The sequence below is a fragment of the Penaeus vannamei genome, chromosome 2 (assembly GCF_042767895.1).
Source record: "Penaeus vannamei isolate JL-2024 chromosome 2, ASM4276789v1, whole genome shotgun sequence".
NCBI classification, from domain to species: Eukaryota; Metazoa; Arthropoda; class Malacostraca; order Decapoda; family Penaeidae; genus Penaeus; species Penaeus vannamei.
In genome coordinates this window covers 23,528,207-23,552,780 of record NC_091550.1, presented here as the reverse complement: position 1 = coordinate 23,552,780, position 24,574 = coordinate 23,528,207, and the positions used below count along the sequence as shown (strand labels likewise).

The window sequence follows — 24,574 nt, the reverse complement described above, 5'->3', positions numbered from 1 at the left end:
GAAGCTGCCAGGATCATTCTGGGTGCGTCCAGATGGACAAAGGTCATCAACCTCCTCATGGAAGCTGAATTATCGTCCCTGGACACCCGAATCGATCTAATGGCAGCACAGTTTTTCTCCTAGGTCTTGCAGGCACCCAGAAACTCAAGGCAAAGTGTTCTCAGACGCCTACAAGACTATCAGCTTTTTGCGGACAACTCTTGGCTCACACACACAGCCAGAGTATTGATACGCTTTCAGCTAAAAGAATCACTACTTGCCAAGGGCATGGACTCCCCACGAAACGAAATGATCGAATTCTCAATCCTAAACCTAACGAGAAAAGATCAATATTCCATGCCTAGCCTTAAGGCACAAGCCAAAAGGATCATTGATCGAATAACTCCTCCGGGTAGCATAACATATTACACGGACGGATCCGTGGATCCCATAAACCACACTGCAGACGTCGGCTTCGCAACAAGGGATACCACAGCATCCATTAGGGTCACTGACAATGCCTCAACGCTCCAAGCTGAAACGGTTGCGATCATGGAAACCCTGACACACGCGTCCCTAAGGACAGGACACGTTGTCATTCACACAGATTCTAGAGCAACTATTGACAGTTTACATAGCATGCCCCAAGACAACATCTACCTCCTGACAACTGTACTAACCATAGCCCAAAGAAGTCTCAGTCAGGTTAGAAGAATTATCCTTAACTGGGTCCCAAGCCACATTGACATTCAAGGGAATAAGCTTGCTGATAAACTAGCCGAAAAGGGCAGGGGTATGCCCCCATCCTCCATGATCGTTAAACCTAGCCGAAGGGGACTAAGCTGCAGCTTGTTCGGTCCTCCGGGGAGCACATAGAGAAAATATTACAAATTCGCCCGCTGCTAAGTGGTACTCAGATGCTTCAGGCTGAGCCACTGGCCCTTCCACCAAATACAAAAAGAGGTACCGAAGTCATGTTACACAGACTAAGACTAGGTTACCCATGCGCTTGGCAAATTATTGATGATGAGACTGCCAGGTTATGCAAACACTGCGGCGAGTCTAACGCCACCCTGTTACATTACTTGCAGAATTGTGAACACATAATTTTTAATTAAGACAGGGACCACCCACCACAGCTGCCGGGCTGGTAAAAAGGGTTTGCCACATGCTTACTCTGTGGCAGCTGGTCGCTTGCTCGCAATTCAGCCACTACGATAAGCATGCAGTTCAAAGAAAACACATGAGTTAACTAGAAATAGTTGACAAAGGCCGGGCCACTCCAGAGAAAAGGCCCGGGCGAAGCATGACTTCGCAAATCTAACTGAACTGAACTGTTTCCCTCCTTAATTGATTGCCCTGTCTACGGAAAAGACTGGACAGACTGTGAATACGACTTGCTTGATTGCCTAACTGAATATGATGCTGAATCAGTACAATGCTACTCTATTCCCCCCAGAGGCAATCGTGTCCAACATCATGTTGCCAAGATTACCTTTCGTAGACACAACCTTCCCCATAAAGTATATATAGGAGTGGTTTCTTGTCCCGTTAGACCATATCAACCCCCACCCTGTCAATGTCAGAAATCCTGTCGTTCTGGCCACCCTGCAAAGCACTGTTGGTCCCACTGTGTGCTCAACCAGGTCAGGAGCGTGCAAAATGCCCTGCACAATCACGTACATGTGCTAATTGTGGTGGACCTCATAATGTATTTTATAGAGGCTGCACTGATTACAAATTTTCGAGTGAAGTAGCAACTCTCAGATTCAAACTAGGACTCACTCTACGAGAGGCTAGACAAAAAGCACGACGAAGAGGTTTTTCAATCACTACTTACTCCAGTACCTTACATCAGTCCACTCCCATCCACTCTACCCAAGTGGTCTATACATCTACAGCACCACTTTCCCCTGCTCCTCAACTTTCCATCTCTAATTCTCATATCTCCCAGTCAAATCCTTTTTCCATCCTAAATCCAGACACTAATAACCTTCTCCCATGCCTCTTCCTACTTCACACCTTGCCTATCACAGCAGATAACCCAAATGCCCCACCCCATCTTCTCCTACCAGATCCCATCCCACACCTACACCCTCAGATTCTCAGATACCGATCTCCTCTTCACCTGCCCATAAAAGATCCTTTTTTTCCCAAACCTCTCCACTCAAATCCCCCCAGAAACCCTTGAGGATATAAGAAACTTTCTATGTATAACACGAGAGAAAGTTATTCTCAACCATCCATCAATATCTCTACCCAGATTCCGGCTGCATTCACAGTGACTGCTGAAATCCATCCTCCCCCTCCTGACATACCCCCTTCCCCTCTTCCTCCCACACCTTCCCAACACACCCTATCCACTCCCCCACCCGTACCCAAACAAAAAATCCTTCCTTCTCTACTATCTCTACCACTTCCTTCTGGATGCACACGTGAATCCCTTCTAGCACAATGTCCTTCCCCAGATCCCACCTTTCTTGATGAACCTCCAGATACTATATCTTCACATTCTCCCCCTGATCCCTCCTCCCATGAAGATTCTCTTGATACTACACTACCACCTCCATCCCCTGACCTCATACTTCACCCCCTAGACACCCCTCCTCTAACCTCTCAGGCATACATTGCCACCCATAATAGCTGTTGAATGACCCGCAATGGCTCTGCTGCAGTGGAACATTAGAGGCTTTCGTTCATACAGACCTGACCTCTGCCATTTTCTCTCTTCTTACAATCCATCTATTGTTTGCCTCCAAGAAACCTTCCTCGCACATATTCCAGCACCAATTCCCAACTACCATTTTGTGTCACCCCCTCCTTCTGTATTTGTTTCTTCCATACTTCTCCATCATAAAACACCATATATCATACCTCCTTTACAAAGCACCATACCTTGCACAGTTATCCGCATTTCCCTCCGCTTCTGGATCACAATCATTTCAGTCTACTTCTCTCCTTCCCTCCCTATTGACTTTTTAGAATTTGAGACCTTACTTCCTAACTCTAATCACCTTTCTTAATAGTTAGAGACTTTAACTGTCGCCATACCCTCTGGGGTGACTATTATTAATACCAGGGGTGAGCTTCTTAGAACAATTTCTAGCTAAAACTGACCTTATCCTCCTAAATTCCAACAGTCCCACTCACTTCGACATACACACTCAATCCTTTTCAAGCCTAGTTACTCTCTTTGCTCTCCTACCCTTCATATAGACTTCCACTGGCCTGTCCCAAACAATTCCCAAACTAGTGATCACTTCCCAATTCTTCTTCAACATCCTATATCCCACTCCCAAACCCTCCTCGCTGGTGCTTTGACAGAGCAGACTGGAATACCTTTATTTCTCTCTCTATTCTTGAACTTCCTCCATCATCCTTCTCTACCACCTCAGAAATGCTCCAATACTTCACAACTAACGTTCTAAATACAGCCTATATAACCATCCCTCGAACCTCCCAACCTCAAAATGTGTTCCATAGTGGAACCTTGAATGTACGAAAGTGCACTGAAGCGCGCAGCTTGGAATAGCTGCCGACACGAGAGAGTCACTCCCAGTCAACTAACAAAGCATCAGCCCACTTTCGCCGTAACTCCATGACAAAAAGCTGGCAAAACTATGTATCCTCCACAACATCTTCCAAACCAATCTCTGCAGTCTGGCAGTAGATCCATAATTTATCCGGAGAACATCCTCCTCATCCTGCCCCCGTCCTCCATATTCATAAAAACTTCATTTCTGACCCTCCTCAAGTAGCTACTGAACTTGGTGCCTTTTTTAGCTGTCAGTAGTGGCTCTCGATTTTCTCCTCATTTCTCTTTCTTAGTCAGACAAAGAACGCACTCATATCTCCTCCCTGCCATCCACATAACCTTACAATGCACCCTTTTCTTCTGAGATCTATAATGCACTTCAGTCATGCCGCAACACCCATGAAGGCCCAGACGGTATACATTACCGTATGCTACGATACCTTTCTCCTACTTCCTTATCCTTCCTTCTTTCAATATTGAATAACATATGGACGATGGAAACTTTCCTCCCCACTGGAGAGAAGCCATAGTACTACCTTTCCCGAAACCTAACAAAACAGGTACTCCCCGAGACTACCGCCCCATAGCCCTTACATGCTGCCTATGCAAATTAATGGAAAGGATGATAAATTTCAGATTAATGTGGTACCTAGAATCATTTCACCAAATCAATTCGGATTTCGTCGTGGCAAAAGCACAGCTGACCCACTGGCCTATGTAGAAACATTAATCACATCAGCATTTGCATGCCATGAGTCAGTATTAGCTGTCTTTTTCGATTTCGAAAAAACATATGATACTACTTGGCGGCACCATATACTACGACAGCTATCTCTCCACGGAATACGTATAAACATGGATGTTTTTATAAAATCCTTCCTCTCTGACCGTATCTTCCGTGTCAGATTTGCCTCTTCCACTTCCCCCTTTTCCTCAATTTGAAGGTGTCCTACAAGGCTGTGTACTGAGCACCACACTGTTCCTCATACCTGTAAACAGATTGGTTTCCGCTTTACCACCAAGAATCCGTTCATCACTGTATGTAGATGATCTAGCCATCTTCGCCTCTGGCCCTTCCTTAAAAGTCCTCCATCAACTTATCCAATCGTTAATAACATCAATCTCTTCCTCGACTACCAACCATGGCTTTCGTTTCTCTACCTCTAAAACTTTCTCCATCCTTTTCTCTTGTTCATGTATATGCTCCCAACCTCCACTCCTTTATAATACCCCTATCCAATCCCGATCTTCCGGCAAGTTTGACTCCAAGTTATCTTGGCGAGATCATATCCTTTCCATTAAAGAAAAAGCCCGCCATCGCCTCCAACTACTACAAACCCTCTCCCACTTATCCTGCGCTCTTCTATCCCTAGGAAGCTATGCTCGCTTTCACCAATTTTCTCTCTCCAAGCCAACTGTCCCTCAACCACTTTATCGTATCTTCTCTTCCTCTCCACGTTTATCTGTCCCTTTCCCTGTTCGTATGGGCGTTCTTCTTTCTCGTTCATCTTTTCCTCATCTCCGGATTCTTCCTCTTTTTACCTAAATCTTCCCTCCCTGGCTAATACCTACCTCTTGTAATTGCTCTGCTATATTCCATGACTTACCAAAGTCAAATATTCCACCTTCTGTCCTCCTCACACATTTCCTTGCACATATCTCTAGCCACTCCTCCAGTACTCATGTCTACACCAACGGCTCTAAATCCACCTCAGGTCCTGCTTTTGCCGTAGTCATACAGTTTTCCTCAACCACTTGAATCGAGTGTCCTTACAACAGAAATATATGCTATCCTCTTTGCACTATTAAGTATGTCTTCTATCTCTTCCTCATCCTTCACCATCTTCACGGACTCACGCAACTCAATATTACTCATAAAATCCATTCACCCTACCAGCCCCATAGTCCATAAAATCCAAGATCAGCTGTGCTACCTGCCTACACGACAGAAAGCCGTAAATTTTTGCTGGATACCCAGCCATGTCGGGATTCCCGGCAACGAAAAAGCAGAGAACTTGGCATCATTCGGTAACTCGGTCCTAAGAGTTGCCTATACAGCCATTCCTTGAACCTAAAGACCTTTTACCTCCAAGTGTGTTCCATGGTGGAATTCTGATTGCACCAAAGCTCTTCACTTAAAACGTGCAGCTTGGTACTGTTATTGCTACAAACGAGGCACCCCTCACCAGCGATCAGCCCTTATCTCCTTTAAAAGAGCATCTGCCTGTCTCATCATACAATCCGAAACAGTAAACCAAATAGCTGGCGAAATTATGTTTCCCCAATTACATCTACATCTATTTCAGCTGTTTTGCACCGGTTCCATCAGGTAAATATTCCCCCCATCCAGCCCCCGTCCTCCATATTCGAGATACTCTCATCTCTGATCCTATCCAAGTCGCTAATGAATTGGGCGACTATTTCAGCCAGGTCAGTAGTGGCTCTCACCTTTCCCCACATTTTTCTTCCATTAAGACTATCAGGGAAAGAACGCCCATCAGCTTCACCCTATCCTCTGCTGAGTCTTATAATGCTTTGTTCTTCCTCTGAACTCAATACTGCCTTACAGTCGTGCCGCAACACTCATGTAGGCCCTGACGGTATTCACTATCGTATGCTTCGACACCTCCCATCTTCCTCTATATCCTTCCTATTAACTATCTTCAACCCTTCTTGAAACCCAATAAATCGGATACCCTCCCTCAAGATACATCGCTCTAACTAGGTTCTTATTAATGTTTAATATTTGAAAATAAATGAGCTAGACATCAAAGGTCATATAGCTCTATGGTAAAATATTGCGTCGGAAATAGCAAAGGACAGTTAGAGATTATAAAATGTGTTGGATGACAAAGGTTTCAGAGCGTTATAGGATAGTATGCTAGTGAAAAGGGAAAAAAGGGGGAGCAAGTGAACTACGAGCAGAAAATAGTAGAAAGGGGAGGGTTAAGGGGGTAGGGCGATTGAAAGAAATATAGTGAATCTCTCACTGGGGAAGGTATAGGAAAAATGTTCAAGGAATAATAGAACTGAGTGAATTGCAGTGTATCTGTGACTGGGGAAGGAGTAGGGACATTGATCAAGGAAAACAGAGGTGGCTGTTGGAGAAGCAGGAGAAGAATCCAGGGATTAAGAAAGGGAGACTGGGGAAGGTGGTGAAGCATCAGGAAATACGGGAAAGAGGATGAATATCTGCAAAAACTTTAAATGTATCAGGAGTAGGAACAGACGGATTGGGGGGGGGGGGGGGATGAGAGAGCGGAGTGTTTTCTTGGGTCATCTTTAGGAAGTTTTGAATGTCTCCAAGGGTTTCTGGAGGGGAATTAGGTATAGAGGACTGAGAAACAAAGGTTCTCTTATAAGGAGAAGGGGAGATAGATATCTAAGGAACAGATGAAAAGGAAGATGTAGGAGAGAATGCCTGGTACGACAACTAAAGTGAGGAGGTGGGGTAGGTATCGGGGAAGTGGTAGAGATGGGAGTATCTGGATTTACGATGGAAAATGGTGGAAAGGGTGAGTAGACATAGGATGTAGGTTCAGGGTACAGGGGAAAGATATCTGGGGAGATGCAGAAACATCTTGTGTAGATGGTGGGGGAGCAGAGCGTAGGACTGTTTTGGAATAAGTGGAGAGAGAAAAACCTTGTCGTTGTGCTTCCTGTGTGGTCTCAAGTAAAGTGAAACCTGGTTTAAGGGGAGCGTGTCCTTTTTTTCGGCGTTTTTCACCAATTTTGCCGAAATCGAGTTTTGTGCATTTTCAAGGAGTTTCAGGGTCTCCGATTCTCCCCTGAAAATTTCAAGGCCCAAACGCTGTTTTTTAGGTGGTAGCAGCCAAACTGTTAGAAAATCCAGTGCCGGAACAATATCCACGGCGATAAACAAAAGATCTATATATCCTTACATACCTTATATATATACTATTACACCGCCCTGTAATAACATTTCGTCTATTCATGGGAGTCTGAGTGTGAAAATTGGCCACGTGGCCCTGTAGAGTTAAACACCAGTGATCCGCAGATACAAAGACACGTGTGCCATGGTCCACGACGCCTGGCCGCGCTGAGAAAAGGACGCGTATAATACCCGTCCGGCTGGAGAACGGTTATTTCTTTGACCAATATTATACGTTGTATAACCCCATTCGTGCAACAATAATAGGTAAATAATAGATAATTATATCATATACAAGTATTTCGTACATGACTTGTCCTGTAAAATGTATAAATAATGAAAAGGAAAGATCGCAATTATTAGGTCCTTCACATTTTTACACATAGCACACATATTTTCAGTCCGATTTTAAGATTTTAAGTATTATGGCTCGTTTTGTAGCTGAATGATAGATCTATTACATGCTGCAATAAGGAATTGCTGTAATTTCATGTGCTTCTTATAAAAGTGACACATATTTTCAAAATTTCCTATTAGGGTGTTTTAACAGTCACCGGAAAATATTCACCAAAAAAATAAGTAAGGTCTACTTCTCAAAATGGCTTCTGCATATTATAACAGAAGGAATCAGAATGTCTGCATGATTTTTTTTTTTTTTTTTAGGGGGGGGGGGATTTATGAGAGATTTTATAAAATGGTCAATGTAGGCCTATAGACCCCCCCAGATCACTGCCACCACTCTACACTATACGTGCTGGCAATGCCCGAAAGGCTTCGGAATGCAGGTACACGATAAACAATTATGGTATAGGAAGATTATGCTTCTCCCTTTCATTTTTCATATAAAAAAATGATGAAAAGATAAAAAAAAAAAAAAAAAACTTAACGACCGTTATCTTGGAAGTATACTTATTTGCGCAGAAATGCCGTTCCAGAGGCAAATTTAGTCCAAAATAAACGTATTATGGCTCATTCTGAAGATAAATAAAATATTTAGGGAATGTAGGAAGTGGATTTTTCGATTTTTTTCCCTGTGCTTCTTGTAAAAGATATATATATATATATATATATATATATATATATATATATATATATATATATATATATATATATATATATATATATATATATATATAATTTATATATATAATTTATATATATATTTATATATATATTTATATATATATTTATATATATATATTTATCTATATATATATATGTGTGTGTGTATATATATATATATATATATATATATATATATATATATATATATATATATATATATATATATATAACTTTTTCGGCTCGGTATTTTTTTTTCTAAAAAAAATAATAATAATAATAATAAAATAAAGTCGAAATCGAAAAAAGTGCTTCCTACATTCCCTATGAGAGGGATGATTCTATAAAATAAAACGATCAGAATGACCTTTTTTTTAATATTCTGCTTTGGTCAAATTTCTAAATTATTATTTGGTGATTTTTTTTTTTTTTTTTGACAATAAATCAAAAACAGTTCAGCTGATTTCGAAAAAATATATATATATACCACAGAGATCAGGCAAGGTCCAGATAAAAGGGTGTGAGTTTCATCTCTGTGGTACATTTTTTTTCGAATTCGCTCAAACAGTGTTTGAATTACAGTCAAAAAATAAAAAAATCACCAAAAAAGAAAAAAAATACATTTTTCAAACAAAGAAAAATATTAGGGAAAAATTGCAGTCTTTCTAATTGTTTAACCTCTAATTTCACACTCAGACCCCATGGAAAGACGAAATACAGCTACATGGCGATATAAAAGTATGTATATAAGGCATATAAGCACATATAGGTCATTTTCGTGTACCCCATGACCTTTTGTTTATTTATAGTTACTTCCGTTTGTTTGTTTGTTGTTTTGTGTTTGTTTTCTGATATTTCTAAAAGTTCTGAACACATTTTCATGAGGTGTGTTTTAACCTAACTTTGACGCTTATTGCACTTTGGTGGTGATACGGACCATGGTTTGGATCCAGGATTTTTTTTTTCTAACTCGAAAAGTTATGGACAGATTCTAATAATAATAAAATTGGTAATTGTCTATATTACCTTCGCCACACCGATATCGACGATTTTGGTATCGTTGGATTCCTCTCACTCTGCACAATCCAAATGTGTAGGTTTTATTGCGCGGAAACCCCCAGTTAGCGGCAAACTTGGGCACTATATCGGGGGCGACTATGTCGGAGCGGCGGTCGGAGCAGCGGACGTAATATAGTAATTTTGACGATTTTGGTATCGTTGGATTCCTATCACTCTGTACAATCCAAATATGTAGGTTTTATTGCGCGAAAACCCCTTGTTAGCGGCAAACTTGGGCACTATATCGGGGGCGACGATGTCGGAGCGGCGGCCGGAGCGGCGGACGTAATATAGAAAATTACCCTAATAATATAACCCACAGTGAAAATATCCATGGTTATTCACATAACTTTCCATTGCAGGGGGCTGCGCCCCCTGCGACCCCCCCTAGGGGGGGGGGCTACCGCCCCCCAACCCCCCGCCGAGGAAACAAAATCTCCACCAGGTATTCACGGCAGGATAGAGCGCACACGAACTAGACGCGGAGCCGATAACCTACAATAACCAAAGATTTTTAAGGTATTAACCTGATTGATAAATGCCGCCGATAGTAGAGAGGGTGCTCCTTTCACGCAGAATCTCATCCTGTCTTGTTGCTACCTCGCGCAGGAAATCTATCTCGGAGTAGAACCCTTCACACACTGTCATCGCGGCGGCCATGGCGAAGTACTGAATGCGACGGTTATTTCGGTTAGGATTTCGAAAATCGTGGTTCCAGGGGACGGGAAACTCGACCTTGAGGCCATCGGCGTAACATCGAGAGATGCGCGAAACCCCCCGACAAGGGCGCTGATCTGTTCATGGTATACTCTGTTCATCCTGATTATACTACAATCGTGTCTGTATACAATGCTGACAATGTTAAGGTTAGTATGCTGATTCAGTGGGAATGTTACGAGGTAAATGTAATACGTCCGCCCTCCGCGATCGACGAGAATTGTGTAACGCTCTAGCCTGCCGGGAATACGTGATGGAGGTTTTGTTTCCCCGGCGGGGGTTAGGGGGCGGCAGCCCCCCCCCCCCAGGGGGATCGCAGGGGGCTCAGCCCCCTGGAATGGAAAGTCATATGAATAACCATGGTTATTTTCACTGTGGGTTATATTATTAGTGTTATTTAACCTCGATTTTCTCTAGAACCTTCCATGCCCTCCCTTGTAATCGGGGCCAAGTTTCTCGCTAACTGGGGGTTTCCGCGCAATAAAACCTACATATTTGGAATGTGGACAGTGAGAGGAATCCAACGATACCAAAATCGTCGATATCGGTGTGGCGAAGGTAATATAGAAAATTACCCAAAAATTACCTGGTGTTTGTCTTAGCCTAATTAATATTCTATAAAATTTTGGTAGTGATCCGGATCATTTGGCAATCCTACCCCCCATTTGGGTGGGCGGGGGGAGGTTTGCATTTTCGAAATATTTTGCTCATAGATCAAACTCACTATGTATGATGAAAACATAAAGAAAAGAAAATACTCCATATGAACGGCATATCATGTTTATCTATTTGTATGAAAAATTTCTTCATTGTCGTTTTTTAGACGCTTGCCAGATTTTGAAAATTATTCCGAAAAAAATAAGGTTGGTCTCATCTTATGTGAAATTTAATAAGCTTTTTAGAAAATCTCATTTTATTATTACCTCTAATCATTACGTCACAATTGCCGATTTTCTAAGGTAATGTGAAAAAAAATATTTCAGTCGACATCGAAAATGGCTGCTCCCACCTGAAAAATAACGGTCGGGTCTTGAAATTTTCCGGGGAGAACCGGGGGCCTAGGAACTCCTTGAAAATGCATCTTATTCAATTTCGGCAAGATAGGCGAAATTCGCCGTAAAAGACCAGACCAGAAGACCCTCAACTCTGAGGACTGCTACCTCACATTCAAACTTATAGGCAAGGCAGCTCCTAGTAAAATACAATTGGCACATGTACGTGAGTGAACAGGACAATTCGAACGGTCATGACCAGGTTGGGCACATAGAGGGCAGTGGGCTGTGGAGCTACAATGATTGGCTGGGTGGCCAAAACGCCAACATTTCTGACATTGACGAGGAAGGGTTCGTTATTGTCGGACATGATTAGACAATCCACCAATGTAAACCTCATGGGAGACTTCTTCCCTATTGAAGCTAATCTTAGCAACATTGATGTGGGATTCACTTTGGCCTCTGGGAGGAAGAGTGTAACACTGTACTGCCACTGCATCATATTCACCAAGGCAGGAAAGTAGCTCATTTTCACAGTCTGACCAGTCCTTGTTATACATTGGACAAGCATTTGGGGGAATAGAAACAGTTCCAGTACAAGTTGTAAGAGATGGGTGAGGTTCGGCAGGAATGGCTTTGCCAGTAAGGTTAATTAGGGTAGATTGTACACGGGCTTGATCTTGAGATGTAACCGTGACATGGCGTGAACGATCAGAGTGACTTGTTTCTGGAGGCACTGCTGAAAGAGAAGGGTATTCTAAAAATAGAGGGCTGTGGGGGGAATCACAAAGAATCGATCCCATTTGGTTGGGCCAAATAGAGTACTCAGAAGGTTCGCAGAGGTAGAAGCAGTAGAAGGACGAAGGCGAGAGGAGGATGGGATGGTGTAGAGTGTAGTTCTGCGGGGGGAGGACAATAAGGAAGAAGTGTAATAATAATCTAAGAGGGGGTTGACAATGAAGAGGAGATGAGGAGGAGAATGTTGGGAATGAGAAAGAGGTGCTTTCTTGGGGTTGAGTAATAACCTGGGTGGGTATTTCGGAATGGTTAGAGTTATTCTTAAGCGTCAAAGAGGGGGTATTAGCATCAGTGGTCGGAGCCGTGGTCAAAGGAGGAAAACCATCAAAATCTAATGCAGATGGGCTATTTGACGAAGGGGCAAGCCTTAATGTCTCTATGAAGCGTAAAGAATCTTCATCACTGGCCATGATGAGCCTGAATAAACTGGAGAAAGAAACGGTCTACCCCTCAGGGTCCCCATGAGGGGTAGATAATTAACCAAGGGAATACCGTGGCCTTGGCTCATGGAGGCCGTTCGTGGCTGCCACAAAACAAGCCTTTCATCCTTTTAGTACGGCTCTCACACCTTAGGAATGGGATAGAAGGGAATAAAGAAGATACGGAAAAGGAAAGAAGAGAAGAAAGGACCAAGCAAAATTAGTTGAGGCAAGGGCAAAATGGTTAATGGTTAAAAGCGAAATAAATGTGCTAGACATCTAAGGTCATATAGGACTATAGGAAGGTATAGTAAAGGGTGATATCAGGTGAAAGATGCTATGCGTCAACTATCTAGAATAATATTGAAAAGTTGAAGATGGGTAAGGGGGTTGATGAGGGAAAAGGTTATGGTGGTATAGGTAAGGGAATTAGATCAAGTGAAGGATATTTATGCGTCTGAGGAAGGAGAACAAAAGGCAGAACCTGTGGTTCTGTAAGGACGTCTGATATGTTGGGAGATCGGTGAAGGGAGGATAGGTGTGGAAAAGCAGAGGTAAGTGCTGTATTAAAGCGTGGACAGGACAAGAGAATGTGTGGAACTAAAAGAGGGACATTACATAGAGGACATAGGGGCGGGTCAGAGCATGACATTAGATACGCGAGTGTGGCCAATACGTAAGCGGGCAAGGGCCGTCTCCCAACGTCTGTTCCTATGAAATGGAGCTGACCAAGGAGATTGATGGCTTTACAATATGTAATTTATCATTGTGGAGGCTTGACCAGAAAGATTGCCATCGGGTATACAAAAAGGTTTTAAAGTAGGGGTAATAATCCGTAGCTGGAATATGTGAGAAGCGTTGTTGAGGTGATGTGGACATTGCGGCATAGCGTGCAAGAGTATCTGCTTGTTCATTGCCAGAGATTCCAACTTGGCTGGGCAGCCAGCAAAATCTGAGATATATGACATATGGATAGATAGAACAACCAGTTCTGGATCGTGCAGACAAGGGGATTGGTCGAGTGCATAGACCTTATGAGAGTTAGAGAGTTACGGGAGTCAGTAAAAATAGTGAAAGAGTATATGCGTCTTAAGGCAAAAAGGAGTGCATATAGTTCTGTAGTAAGGACACTAGATTCAGGAGGGAGGGTGTATTTAAAAGTGCGATTTGGGAAGGTTACTGCGTATCCAGCTCCTGAGGTGGATTTGGAACCGTCAGTGTAAACATGAATTCTGGAGGAATGAATGGAGACATGGTCAAGGAAATGGGTGATGAGAAGGATAGAGGGGGAATATCTGATTTTGGTGGGTCAGGGAAAACTGAGGAGCAAATACAGGGGTTAGGTATTAGCCATGGAGGAATGTAATGAACGGAAAGTGGGAGAGGTCGGAGGTGAGGAAAGGGGGAATGGGAGAGGAGGGTATCCATGCGTATGGGGAAAGGAGTAGGTAAACGTGGAGAAGAGGTAAAGGCAGGAAGCAAGGATTGTAGAATAATTAGTTTGGTAAGGGAAAGTTGGAGAAATCGAGCATAGCATCTGAGAGAGAGAAGGGCTCGACGTCGAGAGAGGTATGGTATGCCAGACTCAGTATACAGGCTCTCAACTGGAGAGGAGCGGAAGGCGCCTAGGGTGTAGTGGAGACCGCTGTGGTGGATTGTATCAAGGTGAGTAAGAAGGGAGGTTGAGGCAGAGGAGTAGATATGGCATCCATAATCTAGAGTGGAGAGAATCAAGGTAATATGAAGATGGAGGAGAGTTTTGCGATCTTGAGCCCCAGGGGATGTGTGAGAGAGTTTGTAAGATTCGGAGGCGGCGTTGAGCTTTTTCTTTTATGTACAAGATATGGTCTCGTCAGGACAATTTGGAGTCAAATATAACGCCTAGGAATTTCGCAAAAGAACGGTATTGGAGTGGAGCGTTATATAAGAAGAGTGGGGGTTTGGGGACCGTACGTAAGCGAGAGAAAAGGATGGGGAAAGATTTTTGAGGTAGAGAAGCGAAACCCATGGTTGGTGGCCCAAGAAGTTACTGATGTTATTGCAGACTGAAGGAATTGACTGAGATCTGGTATGGATGTGCCAGATATATAGATAGTTGTCATCAACATATAGTGATGCCCGGGCTCCTGGTGGTAGGACTGAGACTGTCATTTACAGCAAGAAGGAATAAAGTGGTACTATGCACACTTTCTTGTGGGACGCCTTCGAACTGAGGAAAGGATGATGACGTGGAAGAGGCAATCTTGACCTGGAAAGTACGTTTAGAAAGGAAGGATTTAATGAAAACGCCCATGTTTCCACGTAAAGCTAGGAATGACAATTGTTGGAGGATATGGTATCGCCATGTGGTATCATATGCTTTTTCTAGATCAAAGAATATGGCTAATACGGATTCATGGCGTGCAAATGCCGATGTAATATATGTCTCGAAATGGGCAAGTGGGTCTGCTGTACTCCGGGCACGGCGGAAACCAAACTGGGAAGGGGAAAGGAGATTATGAGATTCAAGATACCACATAAAGCGGAAGTTAACCATTTGTTCTAGCAGTTTGCACAAGCAGCTAGTTAGAGCTATGGGGCGGTAAACTTGGGGTAGGGTACCTGATTTGTTGGGTTTTAAGAAAGGTAGGATAAGAGTTTCTCGCCAATGAGAAGGAAAATTTCCTGAAGTCCATATGTGGTTGAAAATAGTTAAAAGGAAGGATAGAGAGGAAGATGGGAGGTGTCGGAGCATACTTTAATGAATACCATCTGGGCCTTCATGAGTGTTACGGCACGACTGTAATGCAGCGTTGAATTCAGAAGATGAAAAAGGAGCATTATAGGACTCATCAGAGGATAAGGTGAAGGTAATAGGGATGCGTTCCTTGATGGCTTTCATGGAAGAAAAGTTTGGGGAATGGTGAGAGCCACTACTGACCTGGCTGAAATAGTTGCCCAGTTCATTAGCTACTTCGACAGGCTCGGAGATGAGAGTATCGAATATGGAGGACGGGTGCAGGATGGGGGGATGGTTGCCTGATAATTTATGGATCCGTAACCAAACAGCTGAAATAGATGTAGAAGATGTAATTGAGGAAACATAATTTTGCCAGCTATTTGTTTTGTTGTTTCTAATTGTACGGCGAAGATGGGCAGATGCTCTTTTAAAGGAAATAAGGGCTGATAGCTGGTGAGGGGTGCCTCGTTTGTAGCGATAGCCGTTCCAGGCTGCTCGTTTTAAGCAAAGCGCTTTGGTGCAATCAGAATTCCACCATGGAAGACATTTAGAGGTATAAGGTCTTGAAGTTCGAGAAATGGCTGTATAGGCAGCTCTTAGGACCGTAGTTGTAAAACATTGTAGCATAGCTGAAATGGGCGGTAAGGGGGGTGGAGGGATAGGTATAGTAGAGAGAAGTGAAAGTATGCCAATCAGCTCTATCAAAGCACCAGCGTGGATGATTAGGAAGTGGTACATATGAAGTAGGAGAAAGGAGTACTGGGGAGTGGTCACAATAGGGGAAGTGGTCTAGAACTGACCAATTTAAATCTAAATGTAGAGTAAGAGAGCATCGAGAGAGGTCAAGGCATGAAAAGGATTGTGTGCGCATGTCAAAATGTGTGAGGGGATCTGAATTAAGAATAATTAGGTTATTTGTGAAGAGGAAGCGTTCTAGAGATCGGCCTCGGGAGTTGGTGGTAGAGTCACCCCACAGAGTGTGGCGGCAGTTGAAATCACCAACTACGAGGAAAGGTGGTTGGAGTTGGGAAATTAGAGTTTCAAAGGCAGTAAAGTCAATGGGATGGGATGGGGAGAAGTAGACTGAAATCACTGTGATCCAGCGGCGAAGAAAGATGCGAATAGCTGTGCACGGGACAGTAGTTTGTATGGGAGGTATGACATAAGGTGTTTTATGATGGATAAGTATAGACGAGACATACAGGGAGTGTGGGAAAGAGATAAAGTGGTAATTGGGAATTAGAATAGGAGGGTATGTGAGGAAAGTCTCTTGGAGGCAGATAATAGATGGATTAAAAGAAGCAAGGATATGACGTAGGTCTGGTCTATGAGAACGGAAACCGCGAATATTCCAATGTAGGAGAGCTATAGCTTATAAGTGATATCGCATACGGTACGTATTGGGGAATCTGGGGGAGAAGGAGCTAGGGGGTGTGAAGGAGAGGTATTAGGAGGTAGGGAATTTGGGGAAGGGCATTGTTGTGACATGAGTGATTCTCGTGTGTATCCAGGAGGGAGTGCAAAGGATAGAGGGGATGGAGGGAGGGAGAATGTGCGTATAGTTGGGGTTGAAGGGGGTGAGTTGTGTTGGGAGGGAGTAGATGTGGGGGGTGTATTAGTGGTAGGAGGATGGATATCGGAAGGATGGATAGTTGGAGTTGAAGGGGATGTGTTGTCTTGGGAGGGATTAGGAGGAAAGGGTGTCGGGGTGCTGTGAGTAAGAGGGGAATGGATATCAGGAGGATGGATATCGGAGGTGGACAGAATTGAGGGGGTTAGGTTGTGTTGAGAGGGAGTAGGAGGAACCACTTCAAGTGTGGAAGGAGCATGAGTTATGGGATCTTGTGTCTTAAGCATATAACTTTGGATGTCATCCATTGTTTCTGCAGTGGAGTTGGTTGCAGAGTTTTGTGGGATAAAGGTTTTCTTATGAGGGGGGGAAGAGGAGACTGGTGTCTCGGGAATAAAGGTAAAGGTAGGTGGAGGTGATTGTGCTGTAGGGGAAGAAGGGTTAGAACGTTTAGTCTGTCTACTGCGGGTAGTGTGGGGAGGGAGAGGGGGTGGTGTTGGGGCTGTAGTTGAGATTAGAGCTGTGGTTGAGATTGGGGTGTCTGGGTTTAGAGTGGCAAAAAATTGGTCTGAGGGATGTAGAATGTAGAAGTGGTTGGGGCTGTAGTTGAGATTGGAGCTGTGGTTGAGATTGGGGTGTTTGGGTTTAGAGTGGCAAAGGAATTGGTCTGAGGGAGGCAGAATGTAAAAGTGGAAATGGGGACATCTTGGGGTGGAGGGGGAGGGGATGAGCGAACGATGTTACTTGAGTATGGAGTATGAGGGAAACCTTGTCGACGTGCTTCCTGTCTGGCTTCATGTAAAGTGAGACCATTTTTGTATCTGAGAGTTGCTATCTCAGATTCAAACTTGTAAGTGGGACAGCCTCTATAAAATACATTATGGGGGCCGCCGCAGTTAGCACATGTTCGTGTTTGTGCTGAGCAGTTTGATCGGTTATGACCAGGTTGGGCACATATGGGGCATCGGTCTGTGGAACGGCAATGTTTGGCAGGATGTCCAAAGCGCCAACAGTTTTGACATTGACGGGGAGGGGGTTGGTATGGTCGAACAGGGAGGGATTGTCCACCGATGTAGATACGTAAGGGAAGGTCATGTGCACAGAAAGTAATTTGGGCAGTGTTGGTCGGATTCTTTCGTTGACCTCTTGGAGGAATGGTGTAGCAATGTACTGATTTCACGTCTTGGTCTTTGAGGCATCCTAATAAGTCTTCTCCAGTCTGACCAATCTTTGGTATCGACTGGGCCGTTTGCTGGGGAGAGACAGTTCCGGTACAGGTATTAAGGGTTGGATGAGGTTCTGCAGAAATGGGGTTGCCAGAATGATCAGTTAAATTTGATAGTGCTATAGATTCAGTTTCTGATCTGATTGTTACAAGACGGAGCGATAGTGTCTGGTGTAGAAAGGGACTCTGCCTACTTGTTTTTGGAGGCATTGTTGAAAGAGCTAGTTGAATGAAAGGGCAAGATTTAATGCCCCTAATAAGGGTCCTAATAAGGGGAAATAATCTTCATTATTAGCCATGGGAAGCTTGAAATAAGTGGGGAAAGGAAACAGTCTACCACTCTGGGTCCCCATAGGGCTAGGCTATTAACCAAAGGAATACCGGAGGCAGTCCATGACTGACAAAAAGCCAGCCTTTCATCCTTTCAGCATGGCTTGCACACCTTAGCAGGTGGACAGAAGGGAATGAAGAAGAGAAAGAAAAGGAAAGGGGGAGAAGAAAAGACCATGCAAAATTAGTTTAGATAAAGTTGGAGGTCCAAAGTAGGGATGATCCCCTATATTGGGCCTCAGTCACTGTCTCGTAAGACCCCTATGACAATAATGAGCAAGGGATGGGGGAGGGGGTGGGGGATGAATCCTTATTTAAATATTCCTTACATCTTTAGGACCATGTTCCCATAAACATAATAGGATAAAAAATCAGGATAAAAGAAACACATCTGTGCTTTCAGCAATCTGTATAATTGTCTCTAATCTCGTTATATATACATAACAATAATCTCTGATAAACAATCCACTGGAGTTGCACTACTATGGGTTAGCTTTCTAGAAGTTTGTGATAACAACATATAAGACTGAACATAGATTTAATTTCTAAGAGCCGGGTATTAATTCTGAAATATGGACACAATAAATTTCAAGGAAGTCTTGCAAGTAAAATAGCTAGTTACTGGAAACTTTCTATGCTTTAATTTCCCAGACAATATTTGAACTCTTACCTGTTGAGAAAGTTTACAAACATCTAGCCATTACGCATTAACTGGGTAAAACTACTTCCTTAAAAAAAATCTGCACAGGCAGCTTCACATCATGCATGAAATAAAATCTAAACACTTCTCTGACAAAACTACAAAATTTAGCTTTACAGTTCTGACAGCTAAAATATGAGTGATGAAATCAAGCAATACGAGCCTACAAGAGGTATAGAAGGCTCAATTTTGTGTGTTCTATATATATATATAAAAAAAAGAAGCCATACCGTATCCTCTACAAAAGTGGATCGCATTTAATGATCTCATCACATTATGTTCTTGGTTTGTACTGTCACCATGGAGAAGCTGAGAATGATGATGAGATATGAAAGGTGTGCTACCTAGCAAATACAACCCTTAAATAGAAGCAGCTCCTGCGAATAACAGACAGCAGGCTAAACCTCTCTTAGCTTTTGTGTCAAGCTCAGTGAAATATATCATTAATGGGACAGAAAACTACAGAAAAGATTAGAAGAGTTTAATAGTTGACTTCTCTATGATAAAATGATTGACATAAAATGGGCTTACTAACATGACTAAACTCTTTAAAGCAATAATCACAAATGTAAAGAAATAATACTAAACTATACATATGTACACATATGGGATATAAGAATTATTGCTATGTCAAACTGAATAATACAGAAAAGATGCATATGTAAGATTCTGATGCAACTAACTGGACGGAAAGGAACAACGGAAATTGGGGCGGGAATCCATAAACAATTATGTAGAACAGCGCCTTTGACAAATGATCAATTATTATACCAAAAAAATTATTCCCTTGAAAGAGGATATTGAGAAGAAAGTGAGAGCCTTGTATTTGTTATTTGTGCTCAAAGATAGGACACATAAATGCATCATTCCAACTTGTTTTTGTATTTTTTTTTCATCTATAACAAACCACTGAATGCAAGGATATAATAAAAGCAAATACTGATTAATATTCACAACCAAATAAATAGGGAGGAAGAACTCTCTTATTGATTGGTTTTAATTAAATGGCTCATGTGCAGAAATATGATTAGTTAGACTGAGGAAAGACTAGTGTGGCCTCAAGTGCTATGACGGGGTAAAAACTTAGCTTAGAGCAAGTTCAACACAACTAACCCCTCAAACCAAAATTTCTCAACTAAGATGAGTTTGGTTCAACTACTGACATTTTTGAATGCAATAAAAATCAAACAAACAAAAGCAATGTTATGGAAAATATGATGAAAGTAAGTGTAAATATGACAAAAGAATTACATTGACTAATATATTGAAACAATTCATAATTAATAAATATAATGATCTAAAAAAAATATATAGCATAAAATTGATAATAAAAACAATAACAACAGTAATAAATAACCAAACCATTTCTGGACTAATTGCATCTCATGGATTCCTTTCAATCTATCATACTGCAAGTCTTCTTTGAGTGGGGCAGCACTAGGTGACTGTCCCCTGTACGGAACTACATTAGTTGATTACCTCTGCCTATACCTACAAAAGGTAACTGACCCTGCTTAAACCTCCCCTTGGTGACTATCCTTGCCTGGACCTCCACTAGGTGATTGTCCTTGCCTAAATGTCCCCTAAGTGACCATCCTTGCCTGGACCTTCCTTAGGTGACTATATTTTGCCTGGACCTTAACTAGATGGCTGTCCCTGACTGCCCCACCTCAGAAGAAGCAATAGTGCTTATGCCTGTGTAGATGAATCTGAGAGACCTGTATTTGAAATCTCCTACATCAAGCTTTTGGCTGGATGCTATCACCTTAGTATATGCAAATTGGTGTCAGCAAGTATCACACCTCACAAGGTGATAATAAAAAAGAAAAGAAAAAAAAAATGATCATGAAAGAAATAGAACACATAAATAACAATAACATATAATATGCACAAAGTCAGTATACAGTACATGTCAGTTTCTATTTTTGGCATTAATATCGTATTTCAACCATCAGGTTGGGCAGCAACTAACATTCCTTTAGTCGTTCATTTGTATCATTTGGTTCCTCTGAATACCCAAAGTTAAGATGAAAGCCCATGACAAAAGCCACATGTTGACACCATACTGGTCTGCCTTGCTGTGAAGAAATAATGCCTTGCTAGTTAGCTCCTTTAACGTTGAGAATATTAACACCACAGTTTACTTGAAATGGGGAGATTCTCACACTTGGTTCCTCTTACATACTCTCTTGAATTCTACAATAGCCGCAACTAACACGATATCTGAAGTTAAAGTCCTTTTAATGTAATGAAAAAAACTAGTTATATAACCATAAAAAGAAAAGAAAAAAATGCAACTTTGGCACTTGATGTGGTTTACAAGACAATGCATATCATGATCTGTTGCTTGCATACCACCTACTGCAAGCTCTTCTGCCTACATTCAGCACTTTTGGAGATTGCTGAATAGAATATATTACCTTTGCAATTGGGGATGTAACTGATACATATTTCTCATCAAGAAATTTTGGAAACAAAAATATGGAACACAGGAAATGTATTTGACTTACTTTCTTGGATTTCTTTTTATGAAAGTAAAGATATCAAACTGTGGACGCAATCATTATGACATGGAGATAAAAGACATCATGGTGTAACAGTTTATGGCCAAACTAAGGGAGAGGGGGTAGAAGATTCATTGTAGAGCACATGATGGCATGGCTTTGCAGCATCAGCAAAATAATATTAGTTACACTTGCATTAAATAGCCACAATTTCCAGGTCAAGATGCACACTGTATAATTTGCAAAAGATAACATTGCCAGCACAAACATGAGAAATATATGTAAAAAATTATGAACACTGATTTTTTTCCCTTCCTTAGCATGAAAGCAAATTTCAAGTTAGTTTCAAGCATTCAAAGGCCAATCATTGGCAAAATAGAAAAAAAAAAGAGACTACAGTTCCTATCACTGTATAAAAATGGATTATCATTATCAACATTTTTTTTCAAGTTTACTTCTTTATAATGGAAAAGACTTCTCTTTAAGTCCTAGCAGAAGTCATCAACCTTCTATCATCCTGCTTGAGAAGTCACTCCCTGTGGAGCCTTCAGGATAAACAGCAGACCAATGAATGACATCGCTTATATATATAAAGTAAAAAATAAAAGTGACTTTATTGACTATGAATAGCTCATCTCAAAATATATGACAACATCAATACTGTTCTTTCTTCACTGCAAGTGAAATTTATGTAGCAAATTTTCAGTTAAAAAATCACTTTTCAATGTCAAGATTTTAGATTTTACGTGACCCCATGTAGTGGCGAGAAGTCAATATACAGGTATATATCACACATTAAACCAAGATACATTACCTTGAAGTCCTTATGCTTTCAGAAACTGGTTACTCATAATCTCCGTATTATGCACAGGGGCACTGTATTATTTATGAAACAAAACACAAACTCATTTCAATTACAACAGCAAATTGATGTAGTCTAGTATAAATCAATACTTATTTACTTCACTACTTTTTCAGTAAAGTCACTAAGGCCTTGGGTGTAAGTTGTATACTTTTCTGAAGTCATACAATTAGATTTTGCAAATCATCCTACTGTCTTCAGTATATTCAACAATCTTTTTCAATTAACCCCCTTCTGTTCTTTGGTGATTCCGTGCTCCAGGAGTCTTTAATTTGTTATCAGATGAAAAGAAATAATACATAGAGTATAGATATGATAATTGTAATTGTAAAGTAACACATTTTATGTGAGAATCAAGATAATTTTATATAAATTTTAAAATTCACTTTGGCTATATTATGCATCATTATGAGAGGAAACCAAGTTTGATAGAGAAAAGAAAAATAAAATATATATATCAATACACATTTTCAGATATACCACATGCTTTGTAGGTAATATTATCACAGCTTGTAATATTTAACAACCCATCACAATTGGCTCTTAGTAAACATATCAAATAAAGCACGAGAAGTCAACTGGAGTACGGCCTCACCTTTTCTTGCTGCCTAAGAAACATTAGAAGATTTTATTATGGTAAAGAGAGAGGCAGATTTGTGTTACTTCCTCTGGACGAAACAATTTAAATCTTGAGACTACTTTTGTTAGATAAATACTCATTTTCACTTTATCTGCTGAGATATTGAAACTTTTTCTTCTTGATAATGTTCAACAAAAAAACTCCAGTCACTTTGAAGTGTTCTCTTTGGAATATACTGGTTATTGAGAGATCCTTTATGAGTTCCAGATCATTCTTCCTCTGAGTCCCCATCACTGGAGTATCCTTGGCTTGTTATGGGGCGGTGATATGGGGCACATTCCATTTGTCTGCCAGTGAAACAAAGAGGAGAAATCAAGTTAGTTACCAAACCTTTTCTTCTCAAACTATGAAGAGGAGTATCCTCTATCTCACTTTACTTTCTCCTTGAATTAGGACTATGCAAATTGCAATAACTTCTAATCCTTAAATGGGATTGCTTACTATGTAAAAATAAAGAGCCCAGTGTCCAATTACACTGTGTAAAAATATATACAAAAATATAGGACTAGTACAGAACTGCCAACTTTTCAAGGAATCAGAGAGTGAGAAAGCAAAAAATATTTCTCAGTAAATCAATCCTCATATGAGATGAGAACAGATCCAAAACATGTTTATGAAAGCCACTAAAAGTCAAGAAGCAGCTCAAACAAAATTCAAAGAGTTCCTATCATCTCCGAAGAACTTACTGTGGTAGTTCCCCTGAGACAAGACTTACGCAAGCCTTCTGTAATGGTTGAGCCATTCCTCCGTCATCTGGGCCACCGTTAGGGGCTTCTTGGTGAGATGCTGCTGTGCCACCAGTACACCTCCTTCACTGACACACACCTCCAGCCACTGTCTTAGTAAAGTTTCCTCACAGCCAACCTAGGAATGGATTAAGCTGACAACTTAGTAAAAGAATGCTTCAGCACAAACTTAAGTCTTCTGCTTAGTAATCTTGATATAGCATAAACTGAACTTCAATTTTAGATCTTACCCTTTCTTGTCCACCTGAAATATTCTGGCTTTCTGGTATTTGTTGACATTCACATTTTGGTATACAATGAACAACTACTACACTCATAATTTTCCTTCAGTTTTATTTTCATACTACATTGCTGTTTAGTATGCTTAGAATAAAGAATCATATTGCACAGAATCGAACGCAAGGCATTTCATTCCCAACACTAATGACAAATACTCTTTTCTCTACTCTATAAATATAAGAGGATTAAGAACTAAAATAATACTTACCACTCTGGCTTGATTAAAAGGCAAGGCTAATCATGTCTTACCTCAGCCTGTGTAAGGAAGTGCACAGGGAGAAGCTTGGCATCTTGAGTCATTAAAGGCAAGAAGACAACCTGTGACTCCCCAGCATCCAAGATTGCTCCTTGAAAGAATCATTGTGAAGTCCAATATAAGTACAGAGATACATTCTGTTTCAATAAAAAATCTCTTTATTTAAGAATTCCCTAGAATCATGTGTGTATCAAAGTGATTATATCTTTTTTTTCTTTACTACTGAACATCATACCATATATGAAATAATATTTCTTCAGTTCACACTTGAATAAAGTGCCAAAACATTC

The 24,574-nt window shown here is 41.3% G+C and overlaps 1 protein-coding gene across 1 annotated transcript in view; it reads right to left on the bottom strand.

Annotated features, from left to right (window-relative positions):
- Positions 1–18,691: 18,691 nt before the first annotated feature.
- Positions 18,692–24,574, bottom strand: part of trbd (ubiquitin thioesterase trabid) — a gene marked incomplete at its 5' end in the record, with an annotated part of 22,121 nt that continues 16,238 nt past the window's right edge. Inside the window, 3 exon segments of the mRNA XM_070131448.1 lie at positions 18,692–23,290; positions 23,719–23,867; positions 24,278–24,375. Coding sequence (XP_069987549.1) covers positions 23,212–23,290; positions 23,719–23,867; positions 24,278–24,375 — 326 coding nt within the window.